We start from the raw sequence: 22,808 nt of genomic DNA on the forward strand, positions 1-22,808 counted from the left end.
AAAGTTGATTTAGATTCCAAATATATTTATTCATTGAACTGGACTTAGACTTCAACTTACCCAACAAGATTTTTAGCCAAAAGCTGCCCCTTAAATCAAATTAGTTCGGCCCAATAATGTATTTCCTTTTGGGGAATTATATACTGAGTTTTAATAATGTCTACTACGGACTAGATTTAAACCTTTCTTATACATTTTAAAGCCTATAGTTTAATATTTATACACTTATCATGTATGAGTGTGATAGTTACAGTATATAGTTATGTAAGAGAGAGATTTGCATGAAGATGTATGTATGTAAAGATAACTAATTTAATTTTGTTAACAACATTAAAAGTTTATTTTTAATCATAAAAGAATATACCAACAAACATAAATATATTTGTCGCTAAATATGATGTGTTATAAATGTCTTGGTGTAAGTTTTCTGGTTATTTGTAAAGTAAAAATACAACCAAAGTATGGAAAAGGATGAGAAACACGGGGAAGTTGAGAGATAAGAGATTGAGAATTTTTTCCGAACTATTAAGGGTATTCTCTCGTCCTATAAGTACGAAACTAATTTCTTTTAGATGTATAAACGTTCCTCCCGAAAAATGTAGCTTTCAAAAATCAAACCATTTTTAGTTATTTTGAGAATCTTGTAAAGTTGTTAACGCTTGAAAAGATGGGGAAATATGATAGTTTTCAACTGGTTTTTAATCCAAGTGGTTAATTCTAATTTGATGGTCGTGTTTAGTTCTTATTATTAGATTATATCTTTTAGTTATTGATGTGACAAGCAAAGTGCCATGTGAGTTGTTCATTTGTTCAAGTAACTAGGTAAATAAAATATATTTTTCTCTCTCGGAAAATTCACACGGTTTAGTATTAGTCCCAAATTATAAAAAAAATGTTAATAGAGAGAGTTTAACGATAATGAATACAATTAAAACTTTGAAACATTAAGAAATGTTTTAGGTATTAAAATAATAATCAAACGGGAAATACCTAGGCCATTTTCTAAATTATTCACATTTATTTGTAGACTATCTTATTATCGTTATTTACAAGCACGGTTTAAGTTAAGGAAAAATAGAAATCAAAATTTGAAACATTTTATAATCAAATTAACTAGCGACTAAAAAGTAAACTGATTTAGATACAATGACCACAAATATATTGTGATTAACAGATTTTTTTTTATTTCACTGTGTATTCAAACTCAAATTTTGTGGCAAGAATTCACATGAGACATGAGTAAGGGTTTCAAGCAATATTGTGAAACTCTAATATGATCAAACCATAAGAAGTTTTATATCAGGCTTATCCACTTCAAGCAATTAAATTATTCGGTCAAACTGAACGACTTCATATATGATTAATGATTATTTATAAATATAAAAATAATTTTTTGTATAATTAATAATTATATATAATAATATCGAAGTAATATGTCTCCATCTTTTTTTGAACTAAAATAAACCAAAACATTAGAATAGTATTATGTTTTTTTAAAATTTTAAGTGAGTCATCAAATTTATTAGTTGTGTTATTTCGATTTAACTGAGTTTAACATACTTAAATCAATTTTTTTATATTCTCAGGCCCTCATTCGATTAAGACAACAAAACTTTGTTTTTAAGTCCTATCAACATTTTGGAAAACATTGGTTTCTTTCTGCAAAAAATTTCTCATTAGAGACTAAAATACCATATTTATATACAATCTAGAAAAATACTAAATAATGAATAACTGAAATGAATTATTCACACCAAAATCATAACACTGGCTAATGTTTGCCATATTTTTTGGGGAAAAACATTTAGAAAAAATAAAATAAAAACAAAGCAAGAAATAAGAATAAATTAGAGCTGTATGATATCAATTCAATGTCAAACGTTTTATGTACAAATAACAATTATTTTTTGGACAAGCAAATATATAGATAGGAGTTTAATAAATAAATAATTAATAACATTAAATGGAATAAAAAATGTTAAAGCATAGAGAATATGAAATATTGTCGAATATATTTCTTTTCCACTAAAGTGTGATATTTAATTTAGTCATTATAACTTTTCTGTTTAGGTCAATAACATTTTGATTTTAGTTATTTTGTTTGTCAGTGATGATATGAACGAGACTATATTCAAACCTTAAGTACACACTAAATATAAGTCTAATATACATGTGTGAACTAAATTCAATATTTTTCAGTTTAATATTATACATAAACAATCTCATTATTTATGAATACTATGAATTATCTTGGAGGAAAAAAATAAAATAAAGAAATTGGCAAGAAATTAAAATATTTTTTAGGGTAATATCCATGTGAGTATAAAAATCTATATATATTAGCTGTATTGGTTTAAGGAGACTAAAAAATACATGGATTTAATATATATATATATATATACCGACTGTATAAGTGATTTTTATACTATAAGCAAATTCTTACAATTCATATATTAGTTAGTATTGATTTTATTCCATTTAATCATTTAATATTACAAATCAATGGTAGACGATGTGACAACAGTATGAAAAACTTTAATACATATAACGCATATCAAAATAATGACCTAATAATGGATTCTGATAGTGTTATGATGTTGATAACATATAATAGAAGTTAACACCATCCAATTCAATCAATCTATATATTTATTGTTTATGCTGTGGAATTTGTCAAGGTAAAGTTCAAGTGTCATTCCCTTTTCTTCTTTGTTCCTTTTTCTTCTTCACCCTTATCATTTCTCAACTATTCAATTCTCCATCTCATGTTCATGCTTCTGGCATCTGTTTCCTGACCCATTATTCTTTTTCTATGGAGGTAAACTATTTTGTTCAAATTTGATAAATTCTCTCTTAGAATTTCATTTTCTATCGCAAATTTTCAATTTTTTTAATCTGGGGTTTGTTATAATTGCATCCTTAGATGACCCTTTTGATTTGAATGTTAAAGTTGTATTTTGTTGTTGTTGCGATGAATATAGTTATGATTATGAATAGTGATATTTTTCCTGGTGGTTAACGATGGTTTTATGGATAATTGTTTATGGTTATTAAATGTGTAGGCACACCTATGAAACAGGAATGATTTTTTTCGTTTTAATTTTACTAAGTAAATTTCAGACAGCATGAAAAAGATCACTGTTATAAGGCTATTTTCTCAATATGTGGAACCCTTCCATGATGAATTCAAATTTTGTTGGGGTTGTATATTGTTATTAATAAATTTTTGGGTTGATAATGGCCTTGTTTATATGTTTTTTATTTTTCATCAATTATGATTTTTTGGCGAGTTTTGTATTACATTTTTTCTTTGAAACATTTGCTTTGGGATTGAGGGTGAGCATAAATGCAACGAAAAGTTGCTGCCTTGTGAATTAGAGGTCATGAGTTTAAATCTCGGAAACGGTCTATCCGTTTTATTTCCTTGACTGCTTCCTTTTATTCAGTCTGTGATTCTATTTGGATTTGTAGTTTACCTATTGAAATGGGTTTTGTATAATGGCCCTGGATGGTTTTCCTTTTCTGTTTGTTTACAATACTACACATTCTAGAGCAGCACTTGCATTTGTAAGACATTGCATCTGACTTTGAACTTGTGGGGTGATATGTAAAAGGTTCCGGAGATGGAAGGCAAGACTGAAACTCATATGACATCGGCTGCGGCCTTCGTTGAAGGGGGGATTCAAGAATCCTGTGACGATGCTTGCAGCATATGCCTTGAGGATTTTTGTGAAAGTGATCCTTCAACGGTAGCATTCAGCTTTTGTGTGTCACTCTTTAAGCAAGTTGGTTTGATTTGAAAAACATTTGCTTACTTGTTTTCCCTCATATTTCAGGTCACTACTTGCAAGCATGAGTTTCACTTGCAGTGCATTCTTGAATGGTACATCGTCTTAATATATTACTCTTTTCGATATGTGTCGTCCGATGTTGTTTTATATAAACCAAGGAAATCATTATTTTTTTGTTTTTAACAAAATTGTTATTGTTTTTCTTATTATACCATTCTCAATTCTTCTTTCCACATTACTCCACTACATTTTTTCTCTCTATAATAATAAGGGTATAATAATTGATAAATGAGTAATAATATTCTCTTGAACTTTGAGAATAGCAGTTAAATAGGAACAAAATTTTTCTGAAAAAACGACATTTATATAGGAATGGATGGAGTAGTTTGTCATGTGTCTCTCTGAAAATTTAAATTTATAGTTTCTGGAAGTGTGTATATGTATTGCTTTACATTGCTTTTATGTTGTTTCATTTTAGCCAGTTCCAATAAAAACTCGAGTACAAAAGCCTTTTTAGTCATAAACCAACATTTAGTTGTAAGTCCTTTCTAATGGCTTGAAGCCTTGAACTAGAGTTTTTCTTGGTCTTCCTTAACTCTAATTATTGGGCTATCCTCCATCTGATTCAGTTATTTCAGTCTTCTTATTCGGGCTTTTATCGGTTTCTAGCTCTCCATGCCAATAAAAATAAATGTTAATTGATGAAAATGGCTTTAGCATTCAGCATTGGCAGATCCACATTGCTCTCACTGCCATTTCATTCAGAAGGTTGAGTGTATCAGCATAGTTGTATGATGCTTCTTTATTTCTTGTTTTAAATTTTGTAAGCGGGGGATGGTGAAGTTGAGTGGGGTAAGAGGTAAATGAAATGAAGGTTAATCCAATTTCTAGAGGAAGAAGGAGGGCAAAAATAATTATAGGCGAAAGATTAGGAAAGATTTAGAGACCAATGCTTTGTCAATGAACATAATTTATGATAGAACATTATGACATTGTTCGATTCATGTAGCCAACCCTACCTAGTGAGATTAAGACATGTTGTAATTTCTAATTGAATTTCGTTTTATGTATAACATCCATTTCTTTTAAAAAAACATCTTCACACCAATGTTAGTAGTACATAGCTTATGAACATTCAAGTTCAACTTTAATTTGCCAAAACGAGTTCAATAGTTTTGAAGCAAAATACTACTAGTTTTGATGCAAGATAAATGTGAGTTTTGGTTATTGTATAAAAGAGCATCCCAACAACCTTATAATGGATTTCTTGAATGAATTTCCATTGAAACTTTAATTTCATCGACTTGTAGTCTGGATTGGAATTCTGTCCTATGTTTTTGGTTCTTTTATAAATGGTGGTTATGTCTTGTATTCTGAGAACTAGATGTGCTGATTGTTTTGACTGGAAACCATTAATGGTGGTTATGTCTCTGTCTGTGTAGTTTGGATTTTGTGTGTGGGTGGAGGTTCAGTGCAGTGTTGAAGATGTTCTAGTTAATGTCAAATATGTTTATACGTCAATTGTCTCTGATCTTTTAAGCATATTCTGTATGATTGAAAATGAAAGAAACTGAGTTATTACTGCCTCTTGTTTGTAGGTGTCAGAGAAGCTCCCAGTGTCCTATGTGTTGGCAACCGATTGAACTGAAGGATCCTACCAGGTCGGTTATGATTGTGCTTTTCGGATCTACTATATCAATCTTTTCTTGATTATGTTAAATTAAACTTCTAAGCATTCCATGGCAGTCAAGAATTGTTCGAAGCGGTAGAGCATGAAAGGAGCTTGAGGGATACTCCATCAAGAAATGCTGCTATTTTCCGTCACCCCGCCCTTGGCGATTTTGACTTCCAGCAGGTCAGTTTTCTATCAGTCTTCTGTGGGTGTTAATTTGGTCTTAAACATATCACAATTCCACAATTTATTTATGCTAGTAAATTTTCTCATTCTGCAGTTACACATTGGCGATTCTGATTTTGAAGAGCGAATAATTCAACATTTAGCTGCTGCTGCAGCAATGGGGAGAGCACAGCACCTTGGTCGGAGGGAAGGGCCGCGAACTAGATCATCTGCTCACGGTCATCCACATTTTTTAGTATTCTCAAATCAGCCTCATGCACCCTCAGGCCCGGATTCAAGTTCTGGAGGGGAAAATGAATCAGCTGCCGTACCTATAGGAAGTTCGTCTACCCTAATGACATCTGATAGAGATGTACCGACACAGCAGATACCACATCTTCAAACTCAAGGCTCTTCTCCAGCTCTTGGATCTAATGTCATGGCATCAAATCGTCAAGGAATATACTCTAGTGATAGGTAGTTATGACCATCTTATTACTATATATCTATTTTTTTGGTTACTCTATGACCATATTATTTATTTGCATAAATTACTCTTCTCTCACCTGTATTAAGCATTTACTGCACACATCTCTCTATTATGAAAACCCTACTAAATATTCCTTGTATTGATAAAAAATAAAGAGCGGCACAATGCACGAGACTCCCACCTAATGGTGTCTGGGTAGTGTGGTTGTACACAACCTTTCCCTCCAAGTGAAGAGACTGTCTCGAGGAAAAACAATGAAACAACTTAATCCAAAATGTTGTCAAGCCTTATAGATCGATCATGTGAGCTACATAATTCATGAATGTGTCCTTCCTCATTTCTTAGCATATGATACCGAAAAAGGGTGGGAATGACATTTGACCATAAAACCTCTTTTATTTCACTTGAGAAATTTGTTAGTTCCATCAAAAATTGGAATATAGTCTTATTTAGTTCTTCATAACAGGGGGCATAGGCATAGTAAACAATTTAGGAGGGGTGAAGATTTAGACTAATTTCTTATTTTGTCATGTTTGATTTTGTGGATTGGTGTAAGTTATACACTGCAAAATACCTGTTTGCAGAGGCGCTGGTGCTCATTCTTCACCGGTAAACCAAGATAGAGCAGGGCCATCAGAATTCCAGTCATTTTCTGATTCCCTTCGGTCAAAACTTAATGCGGTGTCCATGAGGTATGATTTTGTAGAAAATAGCGGACGTGCACATAACTCTCTATTTTTGTCTAACCAACTTATCTAATGTTTCCGTATCTCATGGCTAAGATACAAAGAATCAATTTCAAAAGGCGCAAAGGGATGGAGGGAGAGGCTGTTCTCTCGTAGTACTTCCATGTCAGAAGTTGGTTCAGAAGATAGAAGAGAGGTAAACGTTGGCATTGCCAGTGTATCCCCATCGGCGGAATCCCTTGAAACAAGAGAAAATAATAGACCTGTGGGTACTTCTTTGTCAAATCATTTGGAGGATCGCTCTATTACAGCAGAGGCACGCAACCGGAACACCGTGGAAGGTAGTGGAGAGAACTCATCACATGATAACACTACTCCGGATGCTTGTCCTGCTGGCTCACATTAAAGTTGAACTCTTGTTTCTGCTAATGCATCTTCCCTTAGCATGTCATATTAGAGGTAACTTTCGATTTTTGTCTAAACCTTTTAAGGTTCGAAATAGAATCGTCGATCTTTCATCTCAAATGTTGATAATCATTTAGAAACAGTCTTTAAAAGGAAATGTTTTGAATGTTATAGTACATCCAAATAGGTTTATTTCTATGCCTATGAAGTAATGAGGATTTGATGTTTAAAAAAACTCATTCAGCTTTGGAATATGTTCTTTTAAATATTACCAACCCAAACCACTATATCTTTTGCTTTGCATTTCCATCATTTTGATTTACTCCACATTTCTGTTCATACTATAATGTGAAGATGTGTGCATATATAAAGGATGCTCTGAATTATATAACTTTCTATTGAAGTTGAATTGATATGATAACTGGAACAAGGCGTTGGTCTAGTGGTGTAAGACCCCATTGGATCCCCAAGGTCGAGGGTTTGATTCCTGAGAGCGACACTTGTTGGGAGGGACAACCACGAATCTCGAAAGGGATTAGTTCCTTACCCAAAAAAGGTGAGGGAATACCCTTGGTAGTACCAAAACAACAATTGAAACATGGTTTTATACTGTATATATATGTGGAATAGTTCACTTGACTGTGTCCCTTTTAGTGCATGACTGCATGCAACATATTTGGTCTTATCTGTGTGTTTTTATAGTTTTTTCAGGCTGTTTCATTCTTCTAACCTGACATGTTGAGGAGCAGGTGCATCAGAAATAGCATGGATCTTATGTTCTTCTTTGAAGAAATCTAGGATATGAAAGACAACTTTGATAAAAGCTAAAATTTTTCTGTTTTCATGTATATATGTTTTATGCCTGGAACAGTGAAAATGTGTACGAATTTAAGGTCAGGTTTTGAAAGGAAGTTGCAGCTGTGGACATAATACTTCTATAGAAATTGATATGTGGATTGTTCAAAAAGTTATATTATGTTTGATTGTAGTATAACTTATTTTGAAGTAACTTATAGTAATTGGAACTTTTGTCATAGCTTTTGAAAAATAAACGATTTCCCCCTCAAAATAAGCATCATCAAAGTGTCATCTAGATTGATGTACATTTGCAAAACATGGCTCTAAATATTTTTTTATAACCAACGGTAACCTTCACCGTAAGGAATTAATTTCTTTCGGAGTGAGTGACTGTCCTTTCGACAAACACCTCTTATAGGAATCGAACTTTTGACATTTTGGTCTTATATAAAGATCCATACTAACACCTTTTTGGTAGCTCAAAATGAATTTGAATGTGTAAAATTGGCACTACTATGTATAAGGTTATACCCATGCCTTTATAGTTGTCTTGTCCCAATTATGTTACGAATCAATGCTATCGAAGGAAAAACAAAAAATAATGAATATTTAATTTTTTAATTAACATGATATATTTTTATTGGATTGTGATGTGATTTTGGATATAGTTTGAGACAATATATCCTTATCCTATAGTTAAGGAATTACATGTGAGCATATAAAAAAATCATTCTCTTACAAAATTAGATATGATAAAATGAGTTTGATACTCCTCTTAAAATTGTATGAAATATGAATAAGATGGGTAAGGATGAAAAATAAAAATCATAGATTGGGAGGTTGGATAGTAGAATATCATAATAATTGGTGTTACTTAATTTATACTTTTGTGATTACGTAATCTAAGTGAAATGAAAATAAATGTGGAAGTTTGAAACATGAAAGCTAAAGTGTGAGTGTGATGGTGAAGTGAAATTGACAAATGAACCACCGAAGGAGGGGAAGTCATTGGTTTATTGTTGAGGGTAGAATAGGAAACTCAAACCCTTTTATGATTGTTCCATCATGGGTCATAAATGGAGCTTAGAAAATAAAATGAAATGAAGCTATTTTTTAATAAAAATGAGGCTATTTTTTATATGCTATATTCATTGTGTTCAACACCGACACTTTGACAGATTGCCCCCTTTATTATGTTGCCTTTTAATAACATACAGCAACATTGCACGTTTCCCTCCTTTAATATTTCCATCTTCTGCTTTCAGTTTTAACACTTACAATAAAGATCTTCCATTCTATTATTCCATGTAGTTACAATAAATTAGTTTTTTTACCAATAGAGTAAAGAATAAAGTGTATTATGAGTTGAGTTTTGGAGATGAAGAAATAAAAAGGAGAGACTTTTGAACTATCTCACCATATTTGATTGCCCTCAAGTCTTCTATTTTCATTCAAAACTCAACTTATATACCATAAAAACATAGAGAAAAGATTCGCTTAGTCCAAAAGTAAATGAAAAAAACCTACTTCATATTCTAACCATTCATTCGTAAAACTCAATAATTTAGATTTAAGTTATTACATTTGTGGTGAATGGTTTGCCATTGACATAAACAAAAAGTAGAGAGAGTTGTGACTTGTGAGTGAGTAATAATAATGTATGATGAAAACAGCACATGAAGTTCCGTGTGGTCCCCACACCCAGCCTGTCAAGAAACAAACAAGAATAGTATACCTTCCTAACCTCCTCCTTCACAATCACATACATACATACATGTACCTTAAGCAAAGCAAAGCAAAGCAAACCAAACCAAACCTCAAAATTAATCACATCTTGTTTATACTCACCAACCATTCTTGTTCTCACAAAAACCATTCCCATTGTCTCTTTTTCCAACCCAATTTTTTAGAGCACCATGGTCTCTTATTCCATATATGGTGTCTCTATTTTACTTCTCTTAACTTTCCTACAATCTCCTTCATTATCTTCTTCTTCTTCTTCTACTCAGATTAATTCTAATTCTATTCTAGTAGCGCTTCTCGATTCTCATTACACCGAACTCGCGGAACTCGTTGAGAAAGCGCTTCTATTACAGAAACTTGAAGACGCTGTTGGAAACTATAATATTACAATCTTTGCACCTAGAAATGAAGCATTGGAACGAAACCTTGACCCTGATTTCAAACGTTTCTTGCTTGAACCACGAAACCTTAACTCTCTTCAAACGCTTCTCATGTCTCACATTATTCCGACAAGAATAGTCGCCGGCGAACACTGGCCGACCGCCGCTGGGAGTGTGGGAGTGAGGCACAGGAGTATTGCCGGTGAGCATTACTTGCATTTGAGAGCGGGGGTTTCCGGTAATAAAACTGTCGATAACGCCGCCGTGCTCCGCCCTGATGATGTTATCCGACCTGACGGTGTTATCCATGGGATTGATCAGTTGTTGGTGCCTAGATCTGTGCAGGAAGATTTTAACCGCCGTCGGAGTCTCCGTTCAATCGCGGCGGTGATACCGGAGGGAGCACCGCAGGTGGATCCTCGAACTAACCGCTTGAAGAAATCAGCTCCGGTTCCCGCCGGCGCGCCTCCGGTTCTTCCGATCTACAACGCGCTAGCTCCAGGACCTTCAATCGCGCCGGCGCCGGCTCCGGGACCTGGCGGTGCGCGGCGGCACTTCAACGGAGAGCGGCAGGTGAAGGATTTCATTCAAACTCTGTTACATTACGGTGGTTACAATGAGATGGCGGATATTCTCGTTAACCTAACGTCGTTAGCGACGGAGATGGGGCGGTTGGTGTCGGAGGGTTACGTTTTAACGGTGTTAGCGCCGAACGACGAAGCGATGGCGAAGCTAACGACCGAGCAGTTAAGCGAACCAGGGGCACCGGAGCAGATCATGTATTATCATATAATTCCGGAGTATCAAACTGAAGAGAGTATGTATAATGCGGTTAGAAGGTTCGGGAAGATTCGATACCATACGTTGCGGCTGCCGCATAAGGTGGTGGCTCAGGAGGCTGATGGTTCGGTTAAATTCGGGCTTGGTGATGAGTCTGCTTATTTGTTTGATCCTGATATTTATACAGATGGGAGGATTTCTGTGCAGGGGATTGATGGAGTTTTGTTCCCTTTGGAGGAGGAAGAAACTAACACTGAGAAAACAACAACAACAACAACTCCACTTGTTAAAGTTGCTGCTAAGCCAAGAAGAGGTATAATCATTTTGTGATTGCTTGTGTTTTGTGTGTGATTGTTTGTTTGCTTTTGCTTAATTTTGTGTGTTAGATTCTTAGCATGGATTGAGGATTTAAGAAGCTACAATTATTGTAGATAGTTAATGAGGTTTGTTTGTGTAGATTTGAGTCAACTAGTACTATTAGTATTAAGCAATGTTTTAAAAAATAAATGGGTGTTTGAGCCAGAAAGGTCTTTGTATTTTGGTTAAATTGATTTAACTTGTTGAAATTATGATTGAACCAAAATTGATGAATCTATGATTTGCCTCATTAAACTGGTTCTAGGATTCATATGATTGTATCCAGCGAGATTAGTCTCTTGAATATTGACAGAGAGAAACTCTAAGGGTCCGTTTGCAAGTTGATTTTGAAAGAGAATGAAAGGATTGAGAGCCATAAATTGCACTTATAAGATGACTCTTAAGCCTTCCCTTTCATCTTCATTCTCCTAAAAAAATCAAAACTCGCAACCAATTCCTAAGACCAAAATAATAGTTAATTGGTCTTTTCTATGCTTCTTCCTAAGAATTACTAAGACCTATGTTGCTTCTTGTTGTTAGCATGTGAACCTTCACGAGAGAAATTGAATTTCAAGCCACTTTTTGGGTTAAGTCTACTTGAAGTAAGTTGAGAGGAAAGGGGGATCATGGTATGCTTAATTAACTTATCACTAAGTTTTCTAAGGCTTTTTGAAAAAGCTAGAAGCATCCACTACCTTCTCTGTAGAGAAAGGAGCCTGCTGTAAAATACTCAATACCACCACATGTTATAAGCCATTCCTTGATTTCACCTTTAACCATATCAGTTTAAGTGATCCCTATAGAGCCATCACTTTTTTCTATTCTTTGTTGATACTTTTGTTGCATTTCTATTGACCCCACCTTTCTAATTATGGAATAGGTAATTTTGGCATGAAAAAACTTGGTTTTTAATTTGCACACTAAACTATTCTTCTGATGATTAAGAATTGGAGTGTTAAGGGTAGGAGCCACTAAGAACCTTCCAAATACTAACTAGACATGCTGAAAAATGATTGTTCTCTAATGAATTTCATTTCTCTTGGTATGATTAGCCTGTTCCTTTGTCTCAATTCTCAACTAGTCCATGTGATTAATATAATCAATATCAAAGATATTCAAGATGCCAAGTTGTAAGGCACATTCTACTTACCTCACCAGCTGAATTTAGGTGCCAAAACACTGTGTCTGACTATTATATACACCTACCTATACTTATTATATTGATTCATATCTTTTACTTACATTCTATATCTGATATATTCAATCTGAAATATTATTCTACTTACCCTTTTCTTTATGACTTATTTTGCTTGTATGTATGCGGTGATAATACAAAAGAAGAGAACAAAATATCTTCTAGTATAAGGAGATAAATTATCTCTTTCAACCACTAAAAATCGTGATATGTGTCCTATTTAATCTTGTTCTATAAAAATATTTCTAAAACTAAACTAAACAGAACATTTATTATACTTTTATTGGTTAGAAGATATAAGTTATTTCATTATATAATGAAATACTTTATTCTCAGAATTGTCTTGTTGTTAGTTGACTTTAACACTATTTTACCTAATCAATTTGGCAGGGAAATTGCTTGAAGTGACATGTAATATGCTTGGAGCTTTTGCACAAGTCTGCTAATGGAATCGCTTTTTCAACTAATGGCTTAAAAAATAAAAAATAAAGAGGGAATTTATGCATACATAATGAATGGTAAGTCCACTCATCATTCAGCTATAGTTTATTTCATTTACTTTGTATTACAAACATTATGTTCTAATCCACACCTCTTTTCACTACAGTTGTAGATTAATCAATTTCAATACAAGTGAATCTATAATCAGAAAGCGATTAAGTTGGCAGGATTTCAGTGGAATCAAAGAGAGGATTACAACAAATTTTCTGTCATTTTGTTTCATACTGTAATTACATATCATTTTTTTATTAAATTTTATTTTATGTTGATTCTATGTTTTTTTTACCAGTTTGTATGTGAATCATATTCATACGTAATCTACTTTATTATTATGATGCTTTTAAATTCGTTTTCTTAAATATACAATTTTATTATATCTATGAAATGGACCTCGCAGCAGAAGATTAAAGTAAATAAATGGTCTTTGCTTAACTTTGATGCCAAATGTTGAAATGTAGCTTCATTTCTTTTTCATTAATTAAAGTTGTTGAGGGGTTCATTTCATGGAAAGCTGGCTGTAGTTGTAGGGTAGTGATGAAGGAAAAGTTGTGAAATTAATTATTGAGAAAAAAAAATATTTAACGACATTGTATGAGTTTTATACATTATTATTATACATTTATTATTCATGTTTAATCATTATTGATTTCCTGAGAAAAATTAATTCAAACAAATAATAATAATATAGTAAACGCATATAAATTTTTACATTAACTATGTACAAATATTATAATAGATCTAAAAATGTGTCGGTTAGTATATAAATATTCAATATAAGCCTCTACTAGTATGGGTGATGTCTCTTTCATCCAAAATATTAATTTTGGACCCTCTCACTTTTAAAAAATGCATAACACCCTCTTTTATTTCCCTTCCTTGTTATACTTTCTCAGCCTCATACTTTACTTTTACTCATGTTCTTCTTCAAACCACAAATCCTAAACTCCATTATTATCCAAGTCTTCATAATCTTAAACCTTTTCGTTTTCACTATTTTTTACTTCCAACACTAGTCACAAATTTGTGTTAGAATGTATATTCTTTTTACAGAGAAATCATATATTGTGACACTGATTTGTACTAAATGTATATTAGCCAAATTTTCTACATTGAATGGTAGATGTTAGGATCCCCCTCATTCTTGATAGTGCATAATTTCTGGGAATAAATTTGATTAAATCATGCATTAAGAAAGAACATGAGTGCTATTATAAAAAAGAATGAATTTTCATCTATTTCATATTTAGGACATTTTCCATAATGACATTTCTCTGAATCTTTACCTTACATTCTGACATAATATTGTTGGAATTATATTTTTTCCTACAATTACTTGTCCAAATGTATTTTTGCATCCAGAGGTGGAGAATGCATTTTATCTTAGAAACATTATAAAACTTTTTAAAAAAGTTGGGGTCCAAAATTAAAAATTTGGGTATAAAAAATATTTCTCCTCTAATATAATGTCACGTATGTGCTTTTGTGAGTAACCTTTTTTATTAAAGGTAGTATGCTATTATTCCTTGAGTGACCAATAAACCATTTCGCTTGTACATTATATTCTTGAGTTTAATATAGGTGTATTTATATATGTAAAAAAATCATATGAGGGCACAAATTATTAATTTTTTTTGGATACTATCAAGAGTATCTCTCACATTTTTAGGTAAGAAATTAAGTTCTTTTAAAGTTTGTGATTGTCCCTCTCAATAAAGATCGCTCTCAAATATCATAAATAATTAAATACCCACCATACATTATTTTTTTGGTAATAGACAAAGCCCCTTGGTCTACACAAAACAATATAATTGACAAATCTACCTTTCATATTAGCACACATAACTTCTCCCCCAAAAAAAACATCTCATCAAGGACAATTATTATTTTACAACAAATTATACTCGTTCCCTAAAATACAATAATCGAATGAAATTTTAGTGGAATAATGAAAATAACAAGGTTTTGGGTGGTTGCTTCATCATTCATTCAATCATATATATTTTAATTTTCTAGGTATACCTACTTAATAATTCTCACAAAAATATTATCCTTTTCCCATTCTTTGTTTTTTTATATGAAACTGTAGCCATATCTAGGAGGCTAGGATCATATTGATAAGTTCATGATTTTTTCCTTCTTTATGCTAAAAAGTCATTCACCAATAAAGTCCAATGATTAGACAAAGATTTCTAGTTTTTTGATGCTATAAACTTTTTCAAAACGTGTTATTAGTATCTTAACAAATTTATTTACCTTCTTAATCCACAATTGAGTCATTTTTTAGACAAGAGGAACATCTATAAAAAGATATAATAATTTAATAAAAAATGTTTTGTTGATGCCCCTTTTACAATTTTCTTTTTCCTCTCTTCTTGATCTATGGGCAAAGGTTCTGATGGCAAAGACATGGTTAGAGATAATGAGAAACATGGTCGATGCTAACATTTTTGAGTCATAGGATGGAAAAATAAGGAGCATTAATTTATAAAAACATTTAATTATGTGGAATTAAATCGAGAAAAAAATAATCCATATGTTTTAAATTCTTATGTAATTTTGATAACATTTTTCTAAGATATGGATTTCCACAAAATATTATTGTTAATACGAGCAATTCCACAATAACACATTCAACCAACAATAAAGGTTGATATGGTGTTGTGGTGGACATTGAATTAAAATGTGTATTGGTTCACTATTTGAATAAAAAAAGTGTATTGATTCACTACTCACTAGTCTAACTATGGTTGAAGGATGACAATTAAGAATATATTTTTAAGTTTGTATAATTTATTAACTCAAAGCAAACTTTAGGCCTTATGAAATTTTGTTAAAACAAACATAAATTAGAATCAAATGTTCGATTCTTGAAATGATACTTATTAGAAAAATATTAACGTACTTGAACGAAATTAGTTCATTAACAGAATACTTTTTAATAAAGTAGGTATGTTGCTTTACATATATAAATTATTAGCTCCCCTTAACATAAATGTTGGGTCCCTCTGCACATTTTGGCTTCATCCTTTCCACCATTATGGTAGGATAGTGAAATGTTTTTCCTTTTCTTTTTATATAATTAATCAGACACCCAAACCTTTATTTGAGTGAGGTTAATATAATCATATCATATATATAAAGTTAAGAAAATGTTTAATAAAATAAAAGTTTAGCACTAGTTAAAGAATTCAAAATAGAAAATGTAGAAATGATACATTCAAGACTTCAAAGATTAACCACTCTACTTTCCCATGCACACTTTCTATGTTTGGTTTCCTTAACCAATACTTTTAGGATACTCATTAACATGACTCATAAGTTAATAAATGTATCATATGTAAATATGAGTGAGTTATTCATTGACCATCAATATGGATCTTTAACGTGAATTCTCTGTCCCAGGAAAACTATGTCATCATGTCTTTAACCAATCAAATTTCACTAAGTAATATAAAAATAATAATTTTTATTCTGGGACATGAAATGGGCAAGCTACCCTTAACTCAATCCTAAAATCAACTTCAAAGGGTGTGAGATGCCTAAGCTTTGTATTATTGTATAGACTATAGTTCACTATGTATTTGACCACAACATTGACCAAGTTTCTTAGGGACTATCTATCATCTTAAACATTTCCTCTACATGTGTTCTAGATACTTTACCACAATTCTGCAAGGTTTTAACAAGGAAGGGTAAAGGGTCTTAATGTTTCTTCAATCACATGACAGATAAGACATTCTCAAATGCATAAATGGCTTTGTAAATAATGAGTTAAAGACAATTCATTTTTAATATACATCACAAAAGGGTAATAGTTCAATGTATAAAACAACTTTTACATGCAATACAAGTTTATGATGAACAAGAAAGAAGCAACATTTATATTCACAACAATAGTCAAATAATTATATGGCTTGCATAATTATAAGGTCCAATGATATGAATCTACACTCCAACAGTAACCTCATAAGATACAAGGTCAGGTGCAGTTAAATTCATTAGTATTGCATCACTTGTTGGAAGTTCTGTTTCACATTCTAGCTCAATGTCATTTTTGCATTCAGAACTGTTAACATGTTCATTTGAGCATTCTTCATTGCTTCCTGTGAATGCTTCTGCATCTTTGTTGATTACTGCAACATTCTTGATAGAATCAACTTCTGTTTTATTAGTTGCAGTTTCCTTAGAGTGCAGCATTGTTTGAGATTTTTTTGTTTGTTTCTTTGAAATCATATCTTTATGACCCTTTACTTTTACCTTGGTTGAATCATTCTGCTGGTTTTTCTTATGTGGGCTGGAGCAGGATTTATCTTCTTCTGAAATGTTATTCATAGCAGATCCTTTGTTCCTTCCAAGCTTCGGGGATTTCGGGCGCGTTGTTGGTATCTAACGATAAATAGAATACATTATAATGTAAATCTAATAAGAGGAGTGGCCAATGTATATCTATCTAGTCCTAAAGTGAATCATAATATAATGTTCTTTTGTCTAAGATGTTTTGCCGGCATAAAAAGTAATCAAATGAGGCCTTTTCGATGGTCTAAAGTAACCAGACGAAGTCTTTTTTCTAGAGCGAATATTAGTGATCGACAATATTTCGCGGGCGCAAAGTGAGAACTTCACTAGCCTAATGCTTGTGTCACCAGAACTTAAAGAAGAGACAAAGATCAAGAATGTTAAAGAATCACAATACAAGCCCCATAAATAAGTACAGAAAAAGAAAGATAATATTTTCTAGCTCTAAAGCACTTTAGCACTTTAGTTAAGGAATCTCATGACTCTATAATTTGAAGAAAGTATCATGTAGTAGAACATGTGATAGATTAGTTACCTTCTTCAGTTCAACTTTTGTAGGTGGTTCCTTATAGAAACTTGGCATTGGAGTGGCTTTGAATGTCATAGTCTTCCTCAATTTCTTGATCTCTGCCTCTTGACTTTCCTGCCATAACAAAAGAAAAGAGATAATATGATATAAGTGAAATTTCAAGCCACAATATGGAACATAAATCTATTAAGTTCATGATTATGTACCTTTGATTTTGCTTGTAGATTAGTTTTCTCTGCTTCCTTTGCTTGAATTTTGTCTTCTAACTTTGAGAAAAACTGAGGAAAAAGGGATTAAATAGGATTAGTATTTGGCATTTGCAAAAATGTTAGAACAATGGATAAAGATCTGGTGTCCCAAACCATGTACCCGACCAATGATATTGAAGCAAAAACAGAAAAATAATAAATTTTTAATTTTTTTTAACCGACATGACATATTTTCATTGGTCCGGGACATAGTTTGATACACAATTTAGGACAACAAATCTTTGTCCCAACAACAATAGGGTCTCTATGGTTCCATTAACAACCTCTTTCCTTTTTTCAGCTCTTTCTTCCAATCTGAAGGAAAATCCAGAACCACTGTTCCTCTGAGATGGAGTAACACTTCTAATAACATATAAGAAAATTTCAAGAAAACTTTTAGCTAAAGAGAAATAATAAAGGAATATGATTTATCAAGAATTGTGAATGTCACATAAAGTAACATAATTCAAATCCTAATAAAAGTTACTAGTAGATGAGAAAAGATAGCATAATGTTCTTAGTGTAACAAGGCATAATAAACCATACAAAGTTGTGGATTCAGTATCTTCATCATCTTTATTTGGTTTTGTAGTTTTTTCTGGACTTGAAATTTGATCAGAGGGTCTGCAATATTTTCAAAAACCATAGGGTCATAACCAATGGCATTCAGGAACAAAATACATAGAAATTCTTCATAGATATTTTCTAATACAATTGAGAGTGCTTCATAAACTTAGAATATTGATACTAAGCACTGTGCAAATATGTGAAACAAATACAGAGAAATGCTGAATTTTACTAATGTGGTGAGATAGAGAAACATGTGAAAAAATTTCTAGCTTTTTGATAGTTATTTTATTTACTTTTGAACCATCCATGTTTCTTTCTCCAACCATATTTGGTTATTTGGCATTTGTAGTATTTTTGCTACAAAAGCTTTCTTACTAAATAGCAATATGAAAAATGCTAGAAGCATTTCAATTCATACCCCTCTTATTTTCTACCTATGTAGTTGAGTTAGATTTCACTTTTGCAGAAAATTAAGTGATACCATTTATAATCAGATGATAAAAACTATGCAGATATTGGGTGATGCCTGTGTAATTGTGAGTAACATTAATATTAGTAAATCGTAGCAATGTTTTACATTGCGGTCGATAATATTGCAATTTTGGTGATTTCCACAACTGCATTGCAGCAATATACATTACATTATTGATAAAAGCAACATAGCCGTGATCATAACCGTAACTGCAATTCAAAATCAAACTTAGGTTGGAAGTTAAAACTTACGGCGAAGCCTCGGATGGATGATTCTTGGTGACTGCATTCACTGGAGTAGACCTTCCAAACTGCTAAACAGAATGAATGTCATGCACACAGAAACCAAACCAAACCAATGATAAGATGTAACAATCTATAAAAATGCAATGAAAGAAAACATTACCACAGACACAGAGCGTTTAAAACTAGGCATTGATGTCAAAGAAGTGTTGTGGTTAGACTTAGAACCTCTTGTGTTGAATTTTGTCTCCTTTGAGTTCATTTCTGAGTTTATGGACTTGTTTGAATGATGAATGGAAGCATCAACTTTAGTACCATTATCTATAACATGTTTAACTTTTGCCTTCACTAGATTATGTCCATCAATGCTTTTGTGCATGCCATCGCCACGAGCCGATTTCGCTGGGAAAGAGAGGCTCTGAGAGAGGGTTGGCCTTTGTTTTTGAGTTGCACCCTTCAGAATAGGTTTATCTTTGGCATTTTTGTTGTTCTTTGAAGCAACACCAGCTTCCTGAACATGTTAATCTGAATTAGTACAATTCCATATAACATGTCTAGCGTTTAATGCGCGAACAGAGCAAAATATAATGTCCAATCCAAAATATAGCGTTTAGTGCGCGAACAAAACATAATATTTTGTTCAGTCCAAAATATAGTGTTCAGTGCGGGAACAGAACAAAATATAATGTTCGGTCCAAAATATAATGTCTAGTGCGCGAACATAACAAAATATAATGTTGGGTCCAAAATGTTCTTCAGTCTTTTTTGTCTTGATCACTTCCATTTACAAAATTCATCAAACATAGAATATAATGCATAAATTTTATTGTTTTATGATGTTCTAATATTTTTACCCAATATTTCTTAACTAATCATAAGGCCTATAGTATAGATTAAACAAATAATTGTGATACATTATGAATGGTACCTTGGCACGTTTTGAATTTTTACTTGCAGAAGAAGTTACAGAAGCTTCAACTGCAACAATGTTACCAGAAGAATTGGTGCTCTCACCCTCCAATATGGGTTTTGATACTTCAATTTTAGTCTCAGTTTCTGCACCATTACAATCATTTTCAATTTCTTTCTTTGCATTCTCTTCAATTGTTGTTACACCAATAACACGTTTCTCTTCCTCCACAACAATTCCATTTTCAGTTTCCATTATGCTATAAACTGTTACACAAAGTAAAGTTGAGTTGGAGAATAATCAAATTATGAAAAAAACAAATATGATCATCAGTTTCTGGTAATATTTTTGACATAGAGTGTAACCATGTATAGTTATGATTTTGGATCACTTTACATATTTTTAAAAGTTTGAGGACCTTGTTGACATATTTTTTAAGTTTGAGGACCTTGTTGACATATTTATAAAGTTTAAAGTACCAAAGTTTAGACAAAATTTAAGGATATGATTTGAACTTTTTTGCAATTGAAAGTTATCTGTCTGTCAAAAAGCTAAACACTTTGCATATTTTTGTAATTTGTATAGTTGCCCTACTTTAATTAAGCAAGAAATTATGATTTTGAAGGTTTTCCATTGCAATTCAACAAAAACTAAAAAAATACACTATATTTTTATGGTTTTTTTGTGGATACCTTCCATCTATAAAATAATATTTTATAAGTTTTTTTCACTTATAAAGTTTCACTTATTCAATCATATCAGACTTCATACTTACCCAATAACAATGTTTTAGGCGTCTTTTTTACTTATAAAATTTCACTCACTTAATCTTATCCAATGTAACTTCACATCTCCCCACCAATTTTTCCCTTAAGTGTAAGTACCACATACTTAACTAAAAGATACGAGATCGTCGACTGAACCTTAAGACAATAACTTTATGAGTCTTTCTACTTATAAGTCCATTCATCTTATCTAATGAGACTTCACATTCCAATATTCTTATACAATCAACATATATGAAGGTACATGGAAGTCTCAATCTTTAGTCACTTTAACACTCCATTGTTAATTTGTTATTCTTTACTTCCTGCATTTAAATCTTCACTTTCCAATGCTAAACTTTTCCTATTAATAAAACAAAGAACAATAAGAACAAATCTTCATCCCCTGCAAACTCTTCCCAATCTTAACACAGACCCAGATAAGATTCCCATGATCTAAACATAATCACACATAATTCAATAAAATAAGCATTGTTCAGTCAAGCCATAATAGATGTAAATAAACATAAATGTAGGAATTCAGAATATCAGAAATGATATATTAAATATACACTATAGTTACCTCTAAAACTTGGGTTCTTGAGAACTTAACTTGATTTACAAAACAAGACTCACTTGGACTCTAGATGAAGTGAAGATCTGGCTATATCTTAATGAATTCAAGGGTTGAATTATGCTGATATTGAAAGAAAAATGGTAGTGTAGAAGATAGAAGAAAAGAGAATATGATGATATGAGTGTATGAGTTAGAAGTTAGAAATAGAAAGAGTTTTGGCTTTTATGTAAAGGTGTAATTGACAAGTTGGTAACACTATGGTTTTCTATGGAAACATGAGAGAGAGAATGAGAGATATGTGAAAAGAAAGATGAAGTGGTGTGTGAGTTTTCAATGAAGGGGAATAGATAGATTAATAGGAACTTCTACAATGACTTTTCTGCCACTTTCTTAACCTGTTACTGTCACTAGCAGCAAACTCTCTTTGTTTTTCTGGTTTAACTGTCACTCTAACTATTTTAAGGTAAAATATTACATGGGTGGAATCAAAAGTTGGAATCAAAAGTTGGAAACAAAAGTCCACACTCTTTGTTCCAAATCACATAAAGTTTGATTCTCTTTAATTAAAATCTCTTTCTTATAATTTGTGTCTACATGAGAAACTTTCTTACCTTCATTAAGATTTCCCTACTCAAGTTGAACTAGGCGAGATTTAATTTAACTTTCGGTTATTAGATTAGGATGAAAATCCTACCTGCTCACTAGGTTTGGTTCGACTATGACTCAGCCTAAATATGGTCGGATTTCACCAGGTATAGGTTCGAGTTCAAGAATTAGACCCCATGGATATTTAAGTGTGGATAAGATTGATTCGTCCCATCCAATGGTCACTCATTTATCATGTTTTTACGTATTTATTCAATTAAATATTGAGTAATGATATCTTTTTGTCCCAAAATATTATTGATTCTCTCATTTTTCTATCGTATATACATATATGTAAATGATTAATAATATATATATATATAATTTCATATCTCAAATTACATATTTATAATAATAAGGAATAATCGGAAGATTTTATCTAAAATGAATATATATTATATTTAATCGAGTCTAAGATTATGTTTGTGTTGAAAGGTTAGTTCAATCAACATTTAGTCGAGTTCATATTCACAAAAATAATCTGAGTAACATTTTGGGACTAGGTAAGACATAAACATTACCCAACCCAATCCTCACCCTTAATATTATTGAAAAACAAGAGTTGGCATTTAGCATGTTCCTTCCTTTTATG

General features: G+C 32.1%; 3 protein-coding genes and 1 long non-coding RNA gene across 12 annotated transcripts; 3 read left to right on the forward strand and 1 right to left on the reverse strand.

Moving 5' to 3' along the window:
• LOC109348282 lies at positions 1,416-21,848 on the forward strand. Its single transcript, XR_002107720.1, has 3 exons — positions 1,416-1,435; positions 8,839-8,846; positions 21,754-21,848. It is a non-coding gene; the product is annotated as an uncharacterized LOC109348282 (long non-coding RNA).
• LOC109348281 (E3 ubiquitin-protein ligase RHF2A-like) lies at positions 2,623-8,203 on the forward strand. Of its 3 annotated transcripts, none has more exons than XM_019588646.1 (9): positions 2,623-2,678; positions 3,615-3,749; positions 3,837-3,883; positions 5,390-5,452; positions 5,538-5,646; positions 5,744-6,105; positions 6,703-6,810; positions 6,901-7,263; positions 7,921-8,203. In XM_019588646.1, exons 2-8 carry the CDS (start codon positions 3,624-3,626, stop codon positions 7,208-7,210), a joined length of 1,125 nt encoding a protein of 374 aa, XP_019444191.1. In that variant the 5' UTR covers positions 2,623-2,678; positions 3,615-3,623; the 3' UTR covers positions 7,211-7,263; positions 7,921-8,203. The 3 variants fall into 3 exon arrangements, with proteins under 3 accessions (XP_019444191.1, XP_019444190.1, XP_019444189.1); XM_019588645.1 differs by lacking the exon at positions 2,623-2,678 and adding an exon at positions 2,689-2,818 and having other exon boundaries at positions 7,912-8,203; XM_019588644.1 differs by lacking the exon at positions 2,623-2,678 and adding an exon at positions 2,689-2,818.
• On the forward strand, positions 9,843-13,302 carry LOC109348280 (fasciclin-like arabinogalactan protein 15). Of its 2 annotated transcripts, none has more exons than XM_019588643.1 (3): positions 9,843-11,223; positions 12,853-12,980; positions 13,070-13,302. In XM_019588643.1, the coding sequence occupies exons 1-2, from the start codon at positions 9,924-9,926 to the stop codon at positions 12,906-12,908; spliced, it is 1,356 nt and encodes a 451-aa protein (XP_019444188.1). In that variant the 5' UTR covers positions 9,843-9,923; the 3' UTR covers positions 12,909-12,980; positions 13,070-13,302. The 2 variants fall into 2 exon arrangements, with proteins under 2 accessions (XP_019444188.1, XP_019444186.1); XM_019588641.1 differs by having other exon boundaries at positions 13,076-13,302.
• On the reverse strand, positions 16,731-21,841 carry LOC109348278 (protein WVD2-like 4). Of its 6 annotated transcripts, none has more exons than XM_019588640.1 (10): positions 21,578-21,697; positions 20,249-20,496; positions 19,634-19,831; positions 19,484-19,561; positions 19,330-19,388; positions 18,583-18,660; positions 18,321-18,399; positions 17,995-18,066; positions 17,795-17,902; positions 16,731-17,349 (listed from the first exon to the last, which is right to left on the reverse strand). In XM_019588640.1, exons 2-10 carry the CDS (start codon positions 20,483-20,485, stop codon positions 16,909-16,911), a joined length of 1,350 nt encoding a protein of 449 aa, XP_019444185.1. In that variant the 5' UTR covers positions 20,486-20,496; positions 21,578-21,697; the 3' UTR covers positions 16,731-16,908. The 6 variants fall into 6 exon arrangements, with proteins under 6 accessions (XP_019444185.1, XP_019444184.1, XP_019444183.1 ...); XM_019588639.1 differs by having other exon boundaries at positions 19,330-19,391; XM_019588638.1 differs by having other exon boundaries at positions 16,731-17,120; positions 17,166-17,349; positions 19,330-19,391; positions 19,484-19,831.

The sequence above is a fragment of the Lupinus angustifolius genome, chromosome LG05 (genome assembly GCF_001865875.1).
Source record: "Lupinus angustifolius cultivar Tanjil chromosome LG05, LupAngTanjil_v1.0, whole genome shotgun sequence".
Lineage (NCBI taxonomy): Eukaryota > Viridiplantae > Streptophyta > Magnoliopsida > Fabales > Fabaceae > Lupinus > Lupinus angustifolius.